We start from the raw sequence: 16,525 nt of genomic DNA on the forward strand, positions 1-16,525 counted from the left end.
AATTTTCGGTATAGTAAATGCTTAATTCAATTACTGTTGGCAACTTTGCGGATTTCATGAGAGCAGAGAAGTTTTAGGGCCTCATTTGTTTCTTCCTTCAAAAACAAAAGGCAGAAAACTAACCTTAATCCAGGGATGCTGGAGCGCATCTTCGACTGTGAGCCTTGCCGCCTGGTCAACTTGTAATAATTTTGTACATAAATCTACTGCTTCTGAAGATACGCCTTCCCAAGATGGTGTCCTCATATTTAGTTTGCCCGTGACTATGGACTCGACTACCCTGTGTTTGGGCCCATTGAAAGGCAGAGAGCCCGCTATCAGGCTGAACAGCACTATGCCACATCCCCATAGATCAGATGGCTTGCCATAAACTTCTCCATTCGTGATCTCTGGTGACATACAAGACGGCGTGCCGACGTGTTCTGAAATAAACTCATGCCTGTCTCGATTCGTGAATTCATATTTGCCTGTCTCGATATGATTAATTATTCAATTAAGAAAAGCGTAATTTCACCTACACCTAAGCTAAATGACCCTCAAATAAGTGTCTGAAAGTTTAAAAAAACATAATTTCACCTGTTTTGATCAATCCTGAGTCCGGCAACATGGTTGCCACGTGGAAGCCACATATTTTAACGGGAGCTGAGTTTTCTTTAGAAGCCAGCAAGATGCACTGAGGCTAAACATAATGAGCTTTTATTATGAGCTTCATTTAAATCGCTCTAAACCGATGCCATGTGATGTTCAACCTACTTTGAGGTCTCTGTGAATGATGTTTGAATCGTGGCAATATTGGATGGCTTCTAGAATTTGTTTCATGTAGTGACTAAAACGAGCAAACACTTGGAGTATTTTTTATTGGCAGTCAAAATTAGCATCAGTTCGTCGCTAACCTGATAACTGTTTCACTGTAGACGAATCCTGCATCGGCTCTTGTGACAATTTCCTGGCATAAATCAGAACCTCCCATACTAAAAACAAAACGAGCTATCGAAGATGTGGTTCGGTACTACTATGATAGAGTGGTCCCTTGAAAATAACCAGGTCCCTTGAGAATACGACACCTCGAGCTCTCAAATCGTTTAATAATTATGATTACGCTTTTCAGAAAGAAGTCGCAGTATATTTTCAAACAAATTTCATGCTTTTTTACCTCTTAAAACCTCCCCCTCACCTTGATGATAAATAAGTCAACCCAATTATATGGTTGTTAAACCGTAAAATAAAGTAAAGCGAGAAAATTTCGATATATAAACAATAGTGATTACAATTTTCAATCTGAAAAGTTTCTGGCTGAACATATGTTGCAAGATTTTTGAAAAGAATAATTTATACACAATTTAGTTTTCAAAATTATAACATGCGAAATGCATGCGGGACCTGTCTATCATAGTTGCTTTTTCGAGGGACCACTCTATCATAGTAGTACCTGTGGTTCCGCTAATGAGATCATTTAATGTTAGCTAATTGTCACTCACTGTTCGTAAACCATGTAGAAAATTCCTCCTGAACTGTAGGTTTCAAGAAGCTCCACAATATGCGGGTGTTTCAACATATGTGAGAGGCTTGATATTCGCCTCAATTCTAGAACACGTCAAAATGTACAAAACAGGCTGTGAAAGAACGTCAATGCTCAATATATTGGGAAAGTTATCTCACCTTCGTAACTGAAAGATGACACAGCTGATAATTTTTCGTAATCTACAATTTTGACAGCAAACAGCTGTCCTGAATCTATGTGAACGCATTGGCGAACTTCACAGAAAGTGCCACTAAAATCAAAGATGATTTAATGAGTATTTATTAAGTTTTTAGTAAATTGAGTTAGAAAATGAAGTAGTTGTTCTAAAGAAGCTACATAGAAAACGAAACTGTGATTACAAACCTGCCAATTACATTTCCAAGATCATAAACTTCTTGGAAGGTAGGATCATCAGACTCCATGGTGCTCAAAACTGTCAAATTACATTAGTATCTCAAACAGGACATTTATGAAAACAAATTCTTTTTTGGAGACTATATGAAAGGTCATTAATAAGCATGGGCTGTTTGTGAACTGGATCTGATATATATTTGAAGTTATTTTCTCAAGTAGTTTTTCGGAATTTTTTTGAGTTTTTATTTTTTTCATTCAATATTTTGTGGCGCAATGTCTTTTTTTTGCAACGCAAGTGTTGCGAAGCTCAGCTTTGCCATTGTGTATGATTATTTTTTAAAATAATTCCCAGACCTATAAATTTACGAGGGTTTTGTGACTTGATTATCTGAGTGAGGTAACTTTGGCACCTCACTCAGATAATCAAGTCACAAAACCCTCGTAATTCTATAGATCAGGGAAATATAAAAAATGATAATCATAAACAATGGCAAATATAAGCTGCGCAACACTTGCGATGCAAAAAACACATTGAGCCACAAAATATTGAATGAAAATTAAAACTCAAAAAAAAACACCGAAAAACTACGTGAAAAATAACAAGTTTATATCAGATCCAGTTCACAAACAGCCCTTAAAGAAATGAAATCTTTTACCGAGCCGCAACAAACAGTGGATCGAAAACTAATGAGCCGAAAAGAAAAATTTTGTTACCCATAAAAACTGAAACACCTAATCACAAAGATATATTTTTCCCTCTGAACTAAGTTGACTGTCGATATAACGAACTGAAACACGAGAGTATTGGAGCTTCACCAAGATAGTGCCCTAGAGTTGAAGTCACTCAGCCTGGTAGTGGAGAATGAGAAATATCTACCAGGACTCATTGGCAAGACAAGATCAGCCAAAAACAGACCATAACAGAAAGACAAGGAGGAAGGTAATAGCGAAACGAGAGTAGAGGGATCAAACTGACGCTAGTTTAACAAACTGCTTGTGTTGTTGTTTAATCTTCAATTAATGCCTCGTGAGGCTCATTCCTCGTGGCCTGCAAAGAAATGTACTCAACAGTTCTCCTCTCGCCATTTGTATGATGGATTCTAAAAATTAAATTTTCGTGGAAACTAGGGCTAGATTATCTTGAATGGTAACGTAAGCCGAATAACTGTTTTCATAGAATTAAGCTTCAGAGAAAATGCTTACAAAACGAAATAGTACGGGCTTTTTTGCGATTCCGGCAGCCTAAAAACGTTTTTTTTTCTTCGGATGCGGTTCCTTGTTTTCAGCTAGAGCTCTACTGAAAAAATAAGGCTAGAAGTGACGAGAAGAACATTAGCGAGAAGTTAGGGAAAGTGAGAGTGGTAGTGCAGCGGAGGGTTGATGGAAGTTTTTGGCCGTCAGTTTTGCACTTCATTGTACACATGAACAGAAAGAACTCAAGCGCAGTGAATAATACCCATAAAAACAAATTCAAAAATTTCTCAGGAAGACAAGATAAACCGTTAGACAAAGAAGGTGATAGGTCATTGATAGCTTTAGAGAGCATTGATTTACCCAGGTTGGTGGGAGAAATGTTCTCCCTGGTACCCAAACAACCGGTTCGGTACAAATTCAAAAAAAAACAATATTCCGGATGATGCGGATGTTTTTATCCCAATTGAAATATCAGAACGTAACAAGGGAGTCGTTGTGTGAGATTGAAGCGGCGGCTAAAGCCTACGTAAAGCAAATGTAAAAGACAACATCTGATAGAAGGATGGAAAGAAAAAACAGAAAAACTCTCGAAAACAACGATTTTTAGCAGTACCATTTATGAAGGGGTTGGGTTTTGTATAAAAAAAGACCAACACGAAGCCATAATGCTGGAGTTCTACAGTCAGACCAATTTGAAACAATGAATAGCACTGATAAATTAGTGGTGCCAAAAACTGAGAAAAACATAAACCAAGAGCTGTTGAGTCTGAAAAAGAGCAATGACATAAATGAATACCTATACACCAGAATGAGGCCAACAGGTAGTCAACCGGCTCGTTTGTAGGGCCTTGCAAAAGTACACAAGAAAGACATACCACTGCGCCCTGTTAAGTTAATACTGCGCCTGGGAGTTAATAAGAGAAATTGAACAGAACAAAGTAAAAACTTCTGATAAAATTGAGCGAGCGTACATAGAAACAAACACGCAAGAAGCATGATAGATTGTTGAGAAGGTTAATTTAGACTCTGATGAGAACTCATATTCTTTAGATGTTAAAAGTTTGTACACTAATGTTCCACTCAAGGTACTTTGGACCTTGGACTCAGAAAGTTTTATGAGCAGGAGAAACCTCCTGTCATTGCACGCAATACTACGAAGAGATTATTAAACCTTGATGTCGGTCAAGTACACTTTAAGTGCAATGATATGTGGTAAACACAGAAGAATGGTTTGGCTATGCGAGCCTCTCTTGCAGTCATATTGACAAATCATGTTATACAGCAATTGATCAACAATGTTCAGAACACATTCTTGATTTTTTTTAAAAATCCAAGCTCAGAAGGCAGGGTCAGCAGTTTTCTACGTTTTCCAAAACTACGGGTCAAACTCTTTAGATTTTGGTTTCATGTGGTTTTTGATGTACGCACTGCCAATTTCTGTTCAACGACAAATTGTTAGCTCTTTAAGTTTTACTATTATAAGCCTTTAAGCTTTCCGACTTTTCAAGCCGTTCAAAATCTCAAAATTTATTAGCGAAAAGAAGCTTCCGCTGTCCATAACTCCCGTTACCAATTTGGACTTCAATTATAAGTCCACATTGAAGCAATTGGTTTTTTTAGAGCAAACACTGATTACGTTGATTTATTCCGTCCTTTTCGCATGGAGAGTTCTGCTTAATGTGATAGAGCTACCAGAGTAGAACAATTAGGGCAGTTTTTTGCCCAATAACCTCTTTGCTAGCTACATAGTCGACATTTGACAGAGTTGTTTTTCTTTCTGGGATTATCAGTTCGTGAGCTCTTTAGCTTGAAATAAGTTCGATGGAGCCATGAAGATGGAAAGAAAACAAAAGTGGACAACCAATACCCAGCATCTTGGACTGATAAAATTGTTTCGAGGCCCCTGGACAGACCCATTAAAGGAAAAGCGAACAAAATCCCTAGTAAGGATTTACATCAAGAAAGTATTGATAGTTCAAGCACATCATCCATGATGATGGTGCATTACCGAGGCAATGAAAGTCTGATAATTGTAAATAATAGGCGGAACAAAATCAAGGAACCAATTGTCTTTAACACCAGAAAGTTGAAAACCTACCTACTATGCTTAAAATCTTCCTTTTCGCGTGAACTAAAATGAAAAGAGGTTTACCAGATTTCATTTAGTGGATGTAACTCCACCTATGCTGGACAAACAGTTCGACATCTAACCACTAGAATTGACGAACACCGAACGAGGAATCCCCCTTTGGACATCATCTAAGGCAGTGTGGAAATGAGGGCACGAGCGAGGGAACATCATTGGAGGTTATAGATCAAGATAACACCAACTTCAAGCTACTGACACTAGAAGCACTTTGAATCTGGCAGGAGAAACCGAGAATATACACGCGCGGTGAGTTCAGGAGCAGGGAACTGTCTCTTAAGTTATAGTTCCGAAAACAATTTTTCGGCTAATACAAAACAATCAAGTATCGAATTAAAAAATTGTCATAACTCATAGAAATGGAGACAAACCGTAAAAGGAAAACCTAATTAAATTTAATTATAAGATATAAACAAAAAATGTCTCAAAAAATTAAGCCTGAAGATATAATCATGATGTAATTTTGGCGCGAAAATCAAAATTGAAAACTTCTGATTGTTTGATTTTTTAAAGTTTTGTATAGCCAATGTCTTATAACAACTTAATGAATGACGATCACTTTATAAAATTTTACAACTGTTAAACCTGATCATGCACAAACGTGCAAAAACGTTCGTAGCTTAGATATTTTTTCTAAAAAGAAGAAAAAAAAACAAGAAATCAGACATCGCCACGTTATAAAATTGTGCAGTTTCTGTGATAAAAGTTTTTTAAATTGAAATAAAACAAGCCTTGAAAAAATATTTAGAAAAAGTTACCAGATAAAAAAAACGTGGCGTTCAAAACAAATTAAAATTGAACCGACGGAAACTAGGACGAAAATCAGGAACCCGGTACATTGAGTATTTTTTTGGAGAGATAATTACAACCTGAAACGGGCTTGGACTAATGAATAGCTAAGTAAAAATTAATTATCTGATTTTTCGAGAGTATCAAGTAGTGTAGACCCTCTAGAAGGGATACTCTAGAAGTGAGGAATCTGTTGGACAAAAAAGTTTACCGGAAATATTACACGTCGATAATTTTTTTGTTCTTTTAATCTTTTTTTTCAGTATATCAGGTCAACAATTAGGGCGCAGGTTTCGCTGCGAGGGTCCATGCAACAGCTAAATTGGAAGAAAACAAAACCATATTCCGAAATTTCAATTTGTTTTTATCAGTAGTCACAGTAATTTACGGAAGTTAGATTTGTTTCGTAAATTATTGAGGCTATATCTGGTTTTTATTGATTAATTGCCAATTGGTTTCGGGAGATTCAAATTTTCTCCGTTTCTCCCGGTTTTCTCCACTTTACTCTTTGAAATCGCTAGGATTAGCTGAGCAAAATATGGATCTTCTCAACTGTGTTTCTGTATGCTTTTCATATAGTCTTGACAAATGTTTACAATGAAGTATTACCACTTGGCAAGTCGTTTGACATAGTATCGTCATCGTTAAATAATGCTGTCATTTCACAGATGTCATAACTTCTCAAATAAGTTCAGGTTTTAACTTTTACTTTTCCCTAGAAACACTTCCGATTCCCTACACTCGTTACTCCCAGCTTCTTGCTGTTATCAAGGTACTTTTGACATTCTTAAATTGGCCATGAAGATTTCGAATTCTTCGAGAGAAATTGATGGCCTATTCACCACATTTTATAGCTGCAAATGTTCCAATGGAGTGCTTTTTGCAGGTTTCCATTTTGTTTGAGTGCAAATGCCATTTTTACTCAATGATACTATTTCAGTCTTACTTATGTTTCCAAAAACAATTGCTACTGATATTTTGCGGGTCGTTTTCCCTGGGCATAGTAAAATTATCAAAATTTTACAGAAAACGCTTCCTTGTTCTTTATGATGAAAATATGTATTTTGTTTTCACGAAAAAGTTTTCTAAACAAAAACAAAGATATTATCATTACCGTCATCAGGGTCCTTTTACACAAAAATTTCCCCAATATGCTCAGGTGCTGACTTGGTTTTCTAGTTTTATACCATTTTTATCTACCGTTTTGGTCTGTGATGCCTTTAATCAAGATTTACAGAACTAGCTGCTTTCGATTCTGATTTGTTTTTTTTTTCGTGGTAACTTGGATAATTTCTTCTTTATTTTTGTTTTATTTTGCTGGTGGGTCTACTTGATTGGTCCTCTGAAGAGCTTAAGGTACCAAACAGTTCAACATTTGGATAATTTCTTCTTTATTTTTGTTTTATTTTGCTGGTGGGTCTATTTGATTGGTCCTCTGAAGAGCTTAGGGTACCAAATAGGTCCAATGTCCAACATCTCCGATGGGGTACTTAATTGATCGGAGTTTGTCCTTGCCAATAATGTTGCTTCTCTCTCAGGTGTAGAAAGACTGAAAGATTCTACTTTTGGGCTGGCGTTGGTAAACTCAAAACTAGCAAATCAAATTTTTGTCTCTCGGTTTCTCTTTTTGATTATTCTTAGCGCGACTTTTCTTGGCTTGGTTTTCTTGAGCGTTTACTTTTATCGTTCATAGAAAACCTTTAACCTATAATAGTGATTTTTTTGCTGTTTCCTAGATTGTTTGTGTCGATGACAAGTTTTAGATCATTAACAATCTCTTTGATTATGTGTGGTTCGATATAGAACAGCTTAAATTTCTTTGTGTGTCCCTTACAAGAAATTAGTGTTTATTCGTTCACCTTAAGCTTAATAATTTCTGTTGTAGTAAGTCTTCTGTCGTTCTTGTTCGACATCCATCATATCGCGCACCAGTTAATGGCTTGTCTGGAGTTCCGTCTTTAAGTTCCCTACGTCGTCGCTTGACGTTACAAAGATTGTAGTTAGTGATCTTTCATGCATCACATTAATGACAAGGCATCCTCAATTGTTCTTCTGTTTCTTTCGATCATTGCGCTTCCACGGGGGAGGCATTGATATTGTGCTAGTTCTATCGAGTCCCAGTTTGGAGCACATGTTTTTAAAATGGTGTGACACGAGGGTAAATCCTATGTCGCTTTGCAAATTTGCTGGGCAGCCAAAACATGAAATCCAAGTAACGACCGAAACTTAAGCTACTGCATTGGCTTCTTGGCGTTTTAATGGTAATGCTTCGTACCACTTTGAAAACTGATCTTCAGTTAGAAGAATGCACTTGAACCCTTCAGATTCTGGTATTGGTCCCATGATATCCAGTGCTACCACCCGAAATGGATGGCTGAATTTCTGGCTAGGTTTATTTTTTGCTATACATTTTTTACTGCTATTAGCCCAATCCTTAATATCTCTACGCATTCCAGGCCAGTGAAACTTCTCTTCAATTCGTTGGAAAACCTTTTTATAACCAAAATGTCCAAAAGTTTTGTAGCAAAACAAGTTTTCCTCCAAATGTCGTATTCACTACAGTTTGAACTACAAGGTACTGTTCTTTCGTCACTTTCTTTCTTTTTAATGCTTCGTTTTCAATTAGCAAACTGTCGAGATTGATCCAAAATTTTCAGAATGTCTTAGATGAGCCACTCATTTGGTTTTTCTCTGGCAGTTCTTGTTTGCTCTTGGTTCTTTAGAATTAAGTCGAACCGTTGGCAATGCCAAATCAGGAGTTTTCAGATCTTGTTCTAAGATACATTTCTAGAAATATCTGTTTTTTTCCTACTTTGTTAACGACTTCACCAGGAATCAAGGTTGGAGAGAAGAACAAGTTGCCGTCTTATGAGTCAATTTCATCACCTACCTTGGTAGTGGCCAGCTTGTCTTTTCATTCTGACTGTTTGGTCCACTATAATCAACTACCATTCTGTGGTATCCGTCTTTTTTCCGAAAGAGTTTGGATGGGGCTGCCCAATTTGAACAAGTTGATTCAACAAGGTTGATTTTTTCTAAATCCTTTACAATCTTTTTCATGGCTCTCCGCTTTTCCAAGTTAATACTTCCGTTTGTCCGCCAAAAAATTTTTGCATCAGCGGTTAATTTGATTTTGTGTTTGATTCTATTCTAAAAACCGTTTAACTGCGCCGGAACTATCAAACCTTATCTGTACCTTCATCTTGTCTTCTGATGACCATTGTTGCATGTTTGCCTGATTGAAAAGAATCCTGATGCACCGGTCGTTCCTTGCTACTAAAGAGTCTAATTACTTGAATCTAATTTATCAAATTGGAGTAATGAGCTTTTTTGCTGTCATGATATATGTTTGTAGATTAGTGTGGCATGTTCAGTATGTTCAGGGACTTTTTTTCCCGGGCTTACATTTGTCAGGGAATAAGCTACAAGTAGTTTGGTTCTTTCTTCGAATTCCTGTTTTTCTACGGTTAAACCTTCTTGGCTATAAGGAATGGTACTGTTTTCATTCTCAATGACAACTTCTACTAGTCTTTCATGTCTGCTGGGTTCCCGTTAATTTTTTCTGCAATTGCAAAGTTTGGAACACCGGTTGTCACCTGTGCTGATTTAGGTAGCGCTGTCGAATGTTTCATGTTATACAGCAATTGATCAACAATGTTCAGAACACATTCTTGATTTTTTATAAAATCCAAGCTCAGAAGGCAGGGTCAGCAGTTTTCTACGTTTTCCAAAACTACGGGTCAAACTCTTTAGATTTTGGTTTCATGTGGTTTTTGATGTACGCACTGCCAATTTCTGTTCAACGACAAATTGTTAGCTCTTTAAGTTTTACTATTATAAGCCTTTAAGCTTTCCGACTTTTCAAGCCGTTCAAAATCTCAAAATTTATTAGCGAAAAGAAGCTTCCGCTGTCCATAACTCCCGTTACCAATTTGGCCTTCAATTATAAGTCCACATTGAAGCAATTGGTTTTTTTAGAGCAAACACTGATTACGTTGATTTATTCCGTCCTTTTCGCATGGAGAGTTCCGCTTAATGTGATAGAGCTACCAGAGTAGAACAATTAGGGCAGTTTTTTGCCCAATAACCTCTTTGCTAGCTACATAGTCGACATTTGACAGAGTTGTTTTTCTTTCTGGGATTATCAGTTCGTGAGCACTTTAGCTTGAAATAAGTTCGATGGAGCCATGAAGATGGAAAGAAAACAAAAGTGGACAACCAATGCCCAGCATCTTGGACTGATAAAATTGTTTCGAGGCCCCTGGACAGACCCATTAAAGGAAAAGCGAACAAAATCCCTAGTAAGGATTTACATCAAGAAAGTATTGATAGTTCAAGCACATCATCCATGATGATGGTGCATTACCGAGGCAATGAAAGTCTGATAATTGTAAATAATAGGCGGAACAAAATCAAGGAACCAATTGTCTTTAACACCAGAAAGTTGAAAACCTACCTACTATGCTTAAAATCTTCCTTTTCGCGTGAACTAAAATGAAAAGAGGTTTACCAGATTTCATTTAGTGGATGTAACTCCACCTATGCTGGACAAACAGTTCGACATCTAACCACTAGAATTGACGAACACCGAACGAGGAATCCCCCTTTGGACATCATCTAAGGCAGTGTGGAAATGAGGGCACGAGCGAGGGAACATCATTGGAGGTTATAGATCAAGATAACACTAACTTCAAGCTACTGACACTAGAAGCACTTTGAATCTGGCAGGAGAAACCGAGAATATACACGCGCGGTGAGTTCAGGAGCAGGGAACTGTCTCTTAAGTTATAGTTCCGAAAACAATTTTTCGGCTAATACAAAACAATCAAGTATCGAATTAAAAAATTGTCATAACTCATAGAAATGGAGACAAACCGTAAAAGGAAAACCTAATTAAATTTAATTATAAGATATAAACAAAAAATGTCTCAAAAAATTAAGCCTGATGATATAATCATGATGTAATTTTGGCGCGAAAATCAAAATTGAAAACTTCTGATTGTTTGATTTTTTAAAGTTTTGTATAGCCAATGTCTTATAATAACTTAATGAATGACGATCACTTTATAAAATTTTACAACTGTTAAACCTGATCATGCACAAACGTGCAAAAACGTTCGTAGCTTAGATATTTTTTCTAAAAAGAAGAAAAAAAAACAAGAAATCAGACATGGCCAGGTTATAAAATTGTGCAGTTTCTGTGACAAAAGTTTTTTAAATTGGAATAAAACAAGCCTTGAAAAAATATTTAGAAAAAGTTAACAGATAAAAAAAACGTGGCGTTCAAAACAAATGGAAATTGTACCGACGAAAACTAGGACGAAAATCAGGAACCCGGTACATTGAGTATTTTTTTGGAGAGATAATTACAACCTGAAACGGGCTTGGACTAATGAATAGCTAAGTAAAAATTAATTATCTGATTTTTCGAGAGTATCAAGTAGTGTAGACCCTCTAGAAGGGATACTCTAGAAGTGAGGAATCTGTTGGACAAAAAAGTTTACCGGAAATATTACACGTCGATAATTTTTTTGTTCTTTTAATCTTTTTTTTTTCAGTATATCAGGTCAACAATTAGGGCGCGGGTTTCACTGCGAGGGTCCATGCAACAGCTAAATTGGAAGAAAACAAAACCATATTCCGAAATTTCAATTTGTTTTTATCAGTAGTCACAGTAATTTACGGAAGTTAGATTTGTTTCGTAAATTATTGAGGCTATATCTGGTTTTTATTGATTAATTGCCAATTGGTTTCGGGAGATTCAAATTTTCTCCGTTTCTCCCGGTTTTCTCCACTTTACTCTTTGAAATCGCTAGGATTAGCTGAGCAAAATATGGATCTTCTCAACTGTGTTTCTGTATGCTTTTCATATAGTCTTGACAAATGTTTACAATGAAGTATTACCACTTGGCAAGTCGTTTGACATAGTATCGTCATCGTTAAATAATGCTGTCATTTCACAGATGTCATAACTTCTCAAATAAGTTCAGGTTTTAACTTTTACCTTTCCCTAGAAACACTTCCGATTCCCTACACTCGTTACTCCCAGCTTCTTGCTGTTATCAAGGTACTTTTGACATTCTTAAATTGGCCATGAAGATTTCGAATTCTTCGAGAGAAATTGATGGCCTATTCACCACATTTTATAGCTGCAAATGTTCCAATGGAGTGCTTTTTGCAGGTTTCCATTTTGTTTGAGTGCAAATGCCATTTTTACTCAATGATACTATTTCAGTCTTAGTTATGTTTCCAAAAACAATTGCTACTGATATTTTGCGGGTCGTTTTCCCTGGGCATAGTAAAATTATCAAAATTTTACAGAAAACGCTTCCTTGTTCTTTATGATGAAAATATGTATTTTGTTTTCACGAAAAAGTTTTCTAAACAAAAACAAAGATATTATCATTACCGTCATCAGGGTCCTTTTACACAAAAATTTCCCCAATATGCTCAGGTGCTGACTTGGTTTTCTAGTTTTATACCATTTTTATCTACCGTTTTGGTCTGTGATGCCTTTAATCAAGATTTACAGAACTAGCTGCTTTCGATTCTGATTTGTTTTTTTTTTCGTGGTAACTTGGATAATTTCTTCTTTATTTTTGTTTTATTTTGCTGGTGGGTCTACTTGATTGGTCCTCTGAAGAGCTTAAGGTACCAAATAGTTCAACATTTGGATAATTTCTTCTTTATTTTTGTTTTATTTTGCTGGTGGGTCTATTTGATTGGTCCTCTGAAGAGCTTAGGGTACTAAATAGGTCCAATGTCCAACATCTCCGATGGGGTACTTAATTGATCGGAGTTTGTCCTTGCCAATAATGTTGCTTCTCTCTCAGGTGTAGAAAGACTGAAAGATTCTACTTTTGGGCTGGCGTTGGTAAACTCAAAACTAGCAAATCAAATTTTTGTCTCTCGGTTTCTCTTTTTGATTATTCTTAGCGCGACTTTTCTTGGCTTGGTTTTCTTGAGCGTTTACTTTTATCGTTCATAGAAAACCTTTAACCTATAATAGTGATTTTTTTGCTGTTTCCTAGATTGTTTGTGTCGATGACAAGTTTTAGATCATTAACAATCTCTTTGATTATGTGTGGTCCGATATAGAACAGCTTAAATTTCTTTGTGTGTCCCTTACAAGAAATTAGTGTTTATTCGTTCACCTTAAGCTTAATAATTTCTGTTGTAGTAAGTCTTCTGTCGTTCTTGTTCGACATCCATCATATCGCGCACCAGTTATTGGCTTGTCTGGAGTTCCGTCTTTAAGTTCCCTACGTCGTCGCTTGACGTTACAAAGATTGTAGTTAGTGATCTTTCATGCATCACATTAATGACAAGGCATCCTCAATTGTTCTTCTGTTTCTTTCGATCATTGCGCTTCCACGGGGGAGGCATTGATATTGTGCTAGTTCTATCGAGTCCCAGTTTGGAGCACATGTTTTTAAAATGGTGTGACACGAGGGTAAATCCTATGTCGCTTTGCAAATTTGCTGGGCAGCCAAAACATGAAATCCAAGTAACGACCGAAACTTAAGCTACTGCATTGGCTTCTTGGCGTTTTAATGGTAATGCTTCGTACCACTTTGAGAACTGATCTTCAGTTAGAAGAATGCACTTGAACCCTTCAGATTCTGGTATTGGTCCCATGATATCCAGTGCTACCACCCGAAATGGATGGCTGAATTTCTGGCTAGGTTTATTTTTTGCTATACATTTTTTACTGCTATTAGCCCAATCCTTAATATCTCTACGCATTCCAGGCCAGTGAAACTTCTCTTCAATTCGTTGGAAAACCTTTTTATAACCAAAATGTCCAAAAGTTTTGTAGCAAAACAAGTTTTCCTCCAAATGTCGTATTCACAACAGTTTGAACTACAAGGTACTGTTCTTTCGTCACTTTCTTTCTTTTTAATGCTTCGTTTTCAATTAGCAAACTGTCGAGATTGATCCAAAATTTTCAGAATGTCTTGGATGAGCCACTCATTTGGTTTTTCTCTGGCAGTTCTTGTTTGCTCTTGGTTCTTTAGAATTAAGTCGAACCGTTGGCAATGCCAAATCAGGAGTTTTCAGATCTTGTTCTAAGATACATTTCTAGAAATATCTGTTTTTTTCCTACTTTGTTAACGACTTCACCAGGAATCAAGGTTGGAGAGAAGAACAAGTTGCCGTCTTATGAGTCAATTTCATCACCTACCTTGGTAGTGGCCAGCTTGTCTTTTCATTCTGACTGTTTGGTCCACTATAATCAACTACCATTCTGTGGTATCCGTCTTTTTTCCGAAAGAGTTTGGATGGGGCTGCCCAATTTGAACAAGTTGATTCAACAAGGTTGATTTTTTCTAAATCCTTTACAATCTTTTTCATGGCTCTCCGCTTTTCCAAGTTAATACTTCCGTTTGTCCGCCAAAAAATTTTTGCATCAGCGGTTAATTTGATTTTGTGTTTGATTCTATTCTAAAAACCGTTTAACTGCGCCTGAACTATCAAACCTTATCTGTACCTTCATCTTGTCTTCTGATGACCATTGTTGCATGTTTGCCTGATTGAAAAGATTCCTGATGCACCGGTCGTTCCTTGCTACTAAAGAGTCTAATTACTTGAATCTAATTTATCAAATTGGAGTAATGAGCTTTTTTGCTGTCATGATATATGTTTGTAGATTAGTGTGGCATGTTCAGTATGTTCAGGGACTTTTTTTCCCGGGCTTACATTTGTCAGGGAATAAGCTACAAGTAGTTTGGTTCTTTCTTCGAATTCCTGTTTTTCTACGGTTAAACCTTCTTGGCTATAAGGAATGGTACTGTTTTCATTCTCAATGACAACTTCTACTAGTCTTTCATGTCTGCTGGGTTCCCGTTAATTTTTTCTGCAATTGCAAAGTTTGGAACACCGGTTGTCACCTGTGCTGATTTAGGTAGCGCTGTCGAATGTTTCATGTTATACAGCAATTGATCAACAATGTTCAGAACACATTCTTGATTTTTTATAAAATCCAAGCTCAGAAGGCAGGGTCAGCAGTTTTCTACGTTTTCCAAAACTACGGGTCAAACTCTTTAGATTTTGGTTTCATGTGGTTTTTGATGTACGCACTGCCAATTTCTGTTCAACGACAAATTGTTAGCTCTTTAAGTTTTACTATTATAAGCCTTTAAGCTTTCCGACTTTTCAAGCCGTTCAAAATCTCAAAATTTATTAGCGAAAAGAAGCTTCCGCTGTCCATAACTCCCGTTACCAATTTGGCCTTCAATTATAAGTCCACATTGAAGCAATTGGTTTTTTTAGAGCAAACACTGATTACGTTGATTTATTCCGTCCTTTTCGCATGGAGAGTTCCGCTTAATGTGATAGAGCTACCAGAGTAGAACAATTAGGGCAGTTTTTTGCCCAATAACCTCTTTGCTAGCTACATAGTCGACATTTGACAGAGTTGTTTTTCTTTCTGGGATTATCAGTTCGTTGGCGCGCATTTGGTTCGCAGATGGAATTTCTTGCTCAATCTCTTGAACCTCTTTACTTTTACCGATTCGTTTAGCGTCGCATTCCTCCCCAGTTACTGCTGTCTCTTCGACTGTACCAGCTCCGGGTAATGTTGTCAATTCCGACCGACATCTGTTGAACAAGTCTGTTCACAGAATTTTATGGGATTAGGATGCTTTTGGCTACATTTGTTCTTCTTCCTCAATTACAATGAGAGCTTCTAGGTGAAGTACCCTCTCTAAAGCGTTTGCGATATTCATTTGCTTGTCCCCAATTGTCTCGCGTAGCTCAAAACTAACTGGTCTGTGGTGGATCTAATCGTCGAGACAACCTAGGCGCAGCAGGGTTTCCGAATGTCTTGGGACTCGTCTGGGTTTGCCTTCAGCGCCAAAACCTGCAAACCCTCCAGAAAGTTTAAAATTTGTTCCAGCTTAGTGCACGCGACGCGCTAGCCCTCCTCGGAAGACCACTGGTTTTTCACGTTACTACCTTTGAAAAGCTTTAACGGTCTCATCATAGCTTCTTATAGTACCATCTGGAATGATACGAAAACTCCGGTTGCAGATATCTTCAATTTTAACGCGAAGTACTGCGGCCGTTCATCAATTTCGGTTTCACTTAGATTACATGTCCAGTTTCTTAGTTCGGCTAATAGCTCAAGGTGTGTTAAATAGCTTTCGAAGTCGTTCGAACTGATGAATTCCTCCGGTAATCACATCTTGGAGACCGAGTTTGGCGATGCCATACCTAACCTCTACCGTACTTAAATTTTGTTAAAGTTATTCGTGTTTTTGGAGTTTTCCTAGGTGTTACCCGCTGATGATTTTAACCTAAATTATTGTTCTCTTAGGTTGTTTTCGCAGTAATTTGTTTTTTTTGTTATCTTCTGCTGTATGGTTTAGGGAAATCAATTAATCAAATTGGAAGCACAATTTTGACGTGCCTGCGTCAAATTTTTTGCAATTTTGACAAATTCTTTTGTGAAGGTGGGATAATTTTAGAAATTCGAATCTCTTTTGTTTATTATGTCGAGTTTTTTGCAGTTAGCGCAC

The 16,525-nt window shown here is 37.0% G+C and overlaps 2 protein-coding genes across 3 annotated transcripts in view; one reads left to right on the forward strand and one right to left on the reverse strand.

Moving 5' to 3' along the window:
* Positions 1-16,525, forward strand: part of LOC134844117 (c-Myc-binding protein-like) — a 493,244-nt gene that overhangs the window by 376,003 nt on the left and 100,716 nt on the right. The gene's annotated exons all lie outside the window — the stretch shown is intronic.
* Positions 1-16,525, reverse strand: part of LOC134844114 (peripheral plasma membrane protein CASK-like) — a 158,496-nt gene that overhangs the window by 43,247 nt on the left and 98,724 nt on the right. Inside the window, exons 2-8 of the mRNA XM_063860607.1 lie at positions 1,886-1,977; positions 1,660-1,772; positions 1,479-1,584; positions 894-971; positions 754-826; positions 577-679; positions 124-422 (exon numbers count right to left, since the gene is read on the reverse strand). Coding sequence (XP_063716677.1) covers positions 124-422; positions 577-679; positions 754-826; positions 894-971; positions 1,479-1,584; positions 1,660-1,772; positions 1,886-1,944 — 831 coding nt within the window. The 5' untranslated portion in view covers positions 1,945-1,977. The remainder of the gene's footprint in view (positions 1-123; positions 423-576; positions 680-753; positions 827-893; positions 972-1,478; positions 1,585-1,659; positions 1,773-1,885; positions 1,978-16,525) is intronic.

This window comes from Symsagittifera roscoffensis, chromosome 4 (genome assembly GCF_963678635.1).
Source record: "Symsagittifera roscoffensis chromosome 4, txSymRosc1.1, whole genome shotgun sequence".
In the NCBI taxonomy this organism is placed as follows: Eukaryota; Metazoa; Xenacoelomorpha; order Acoela; family Convolutidae; genus Symsagittifera; species Symsagittifera roscoffensis.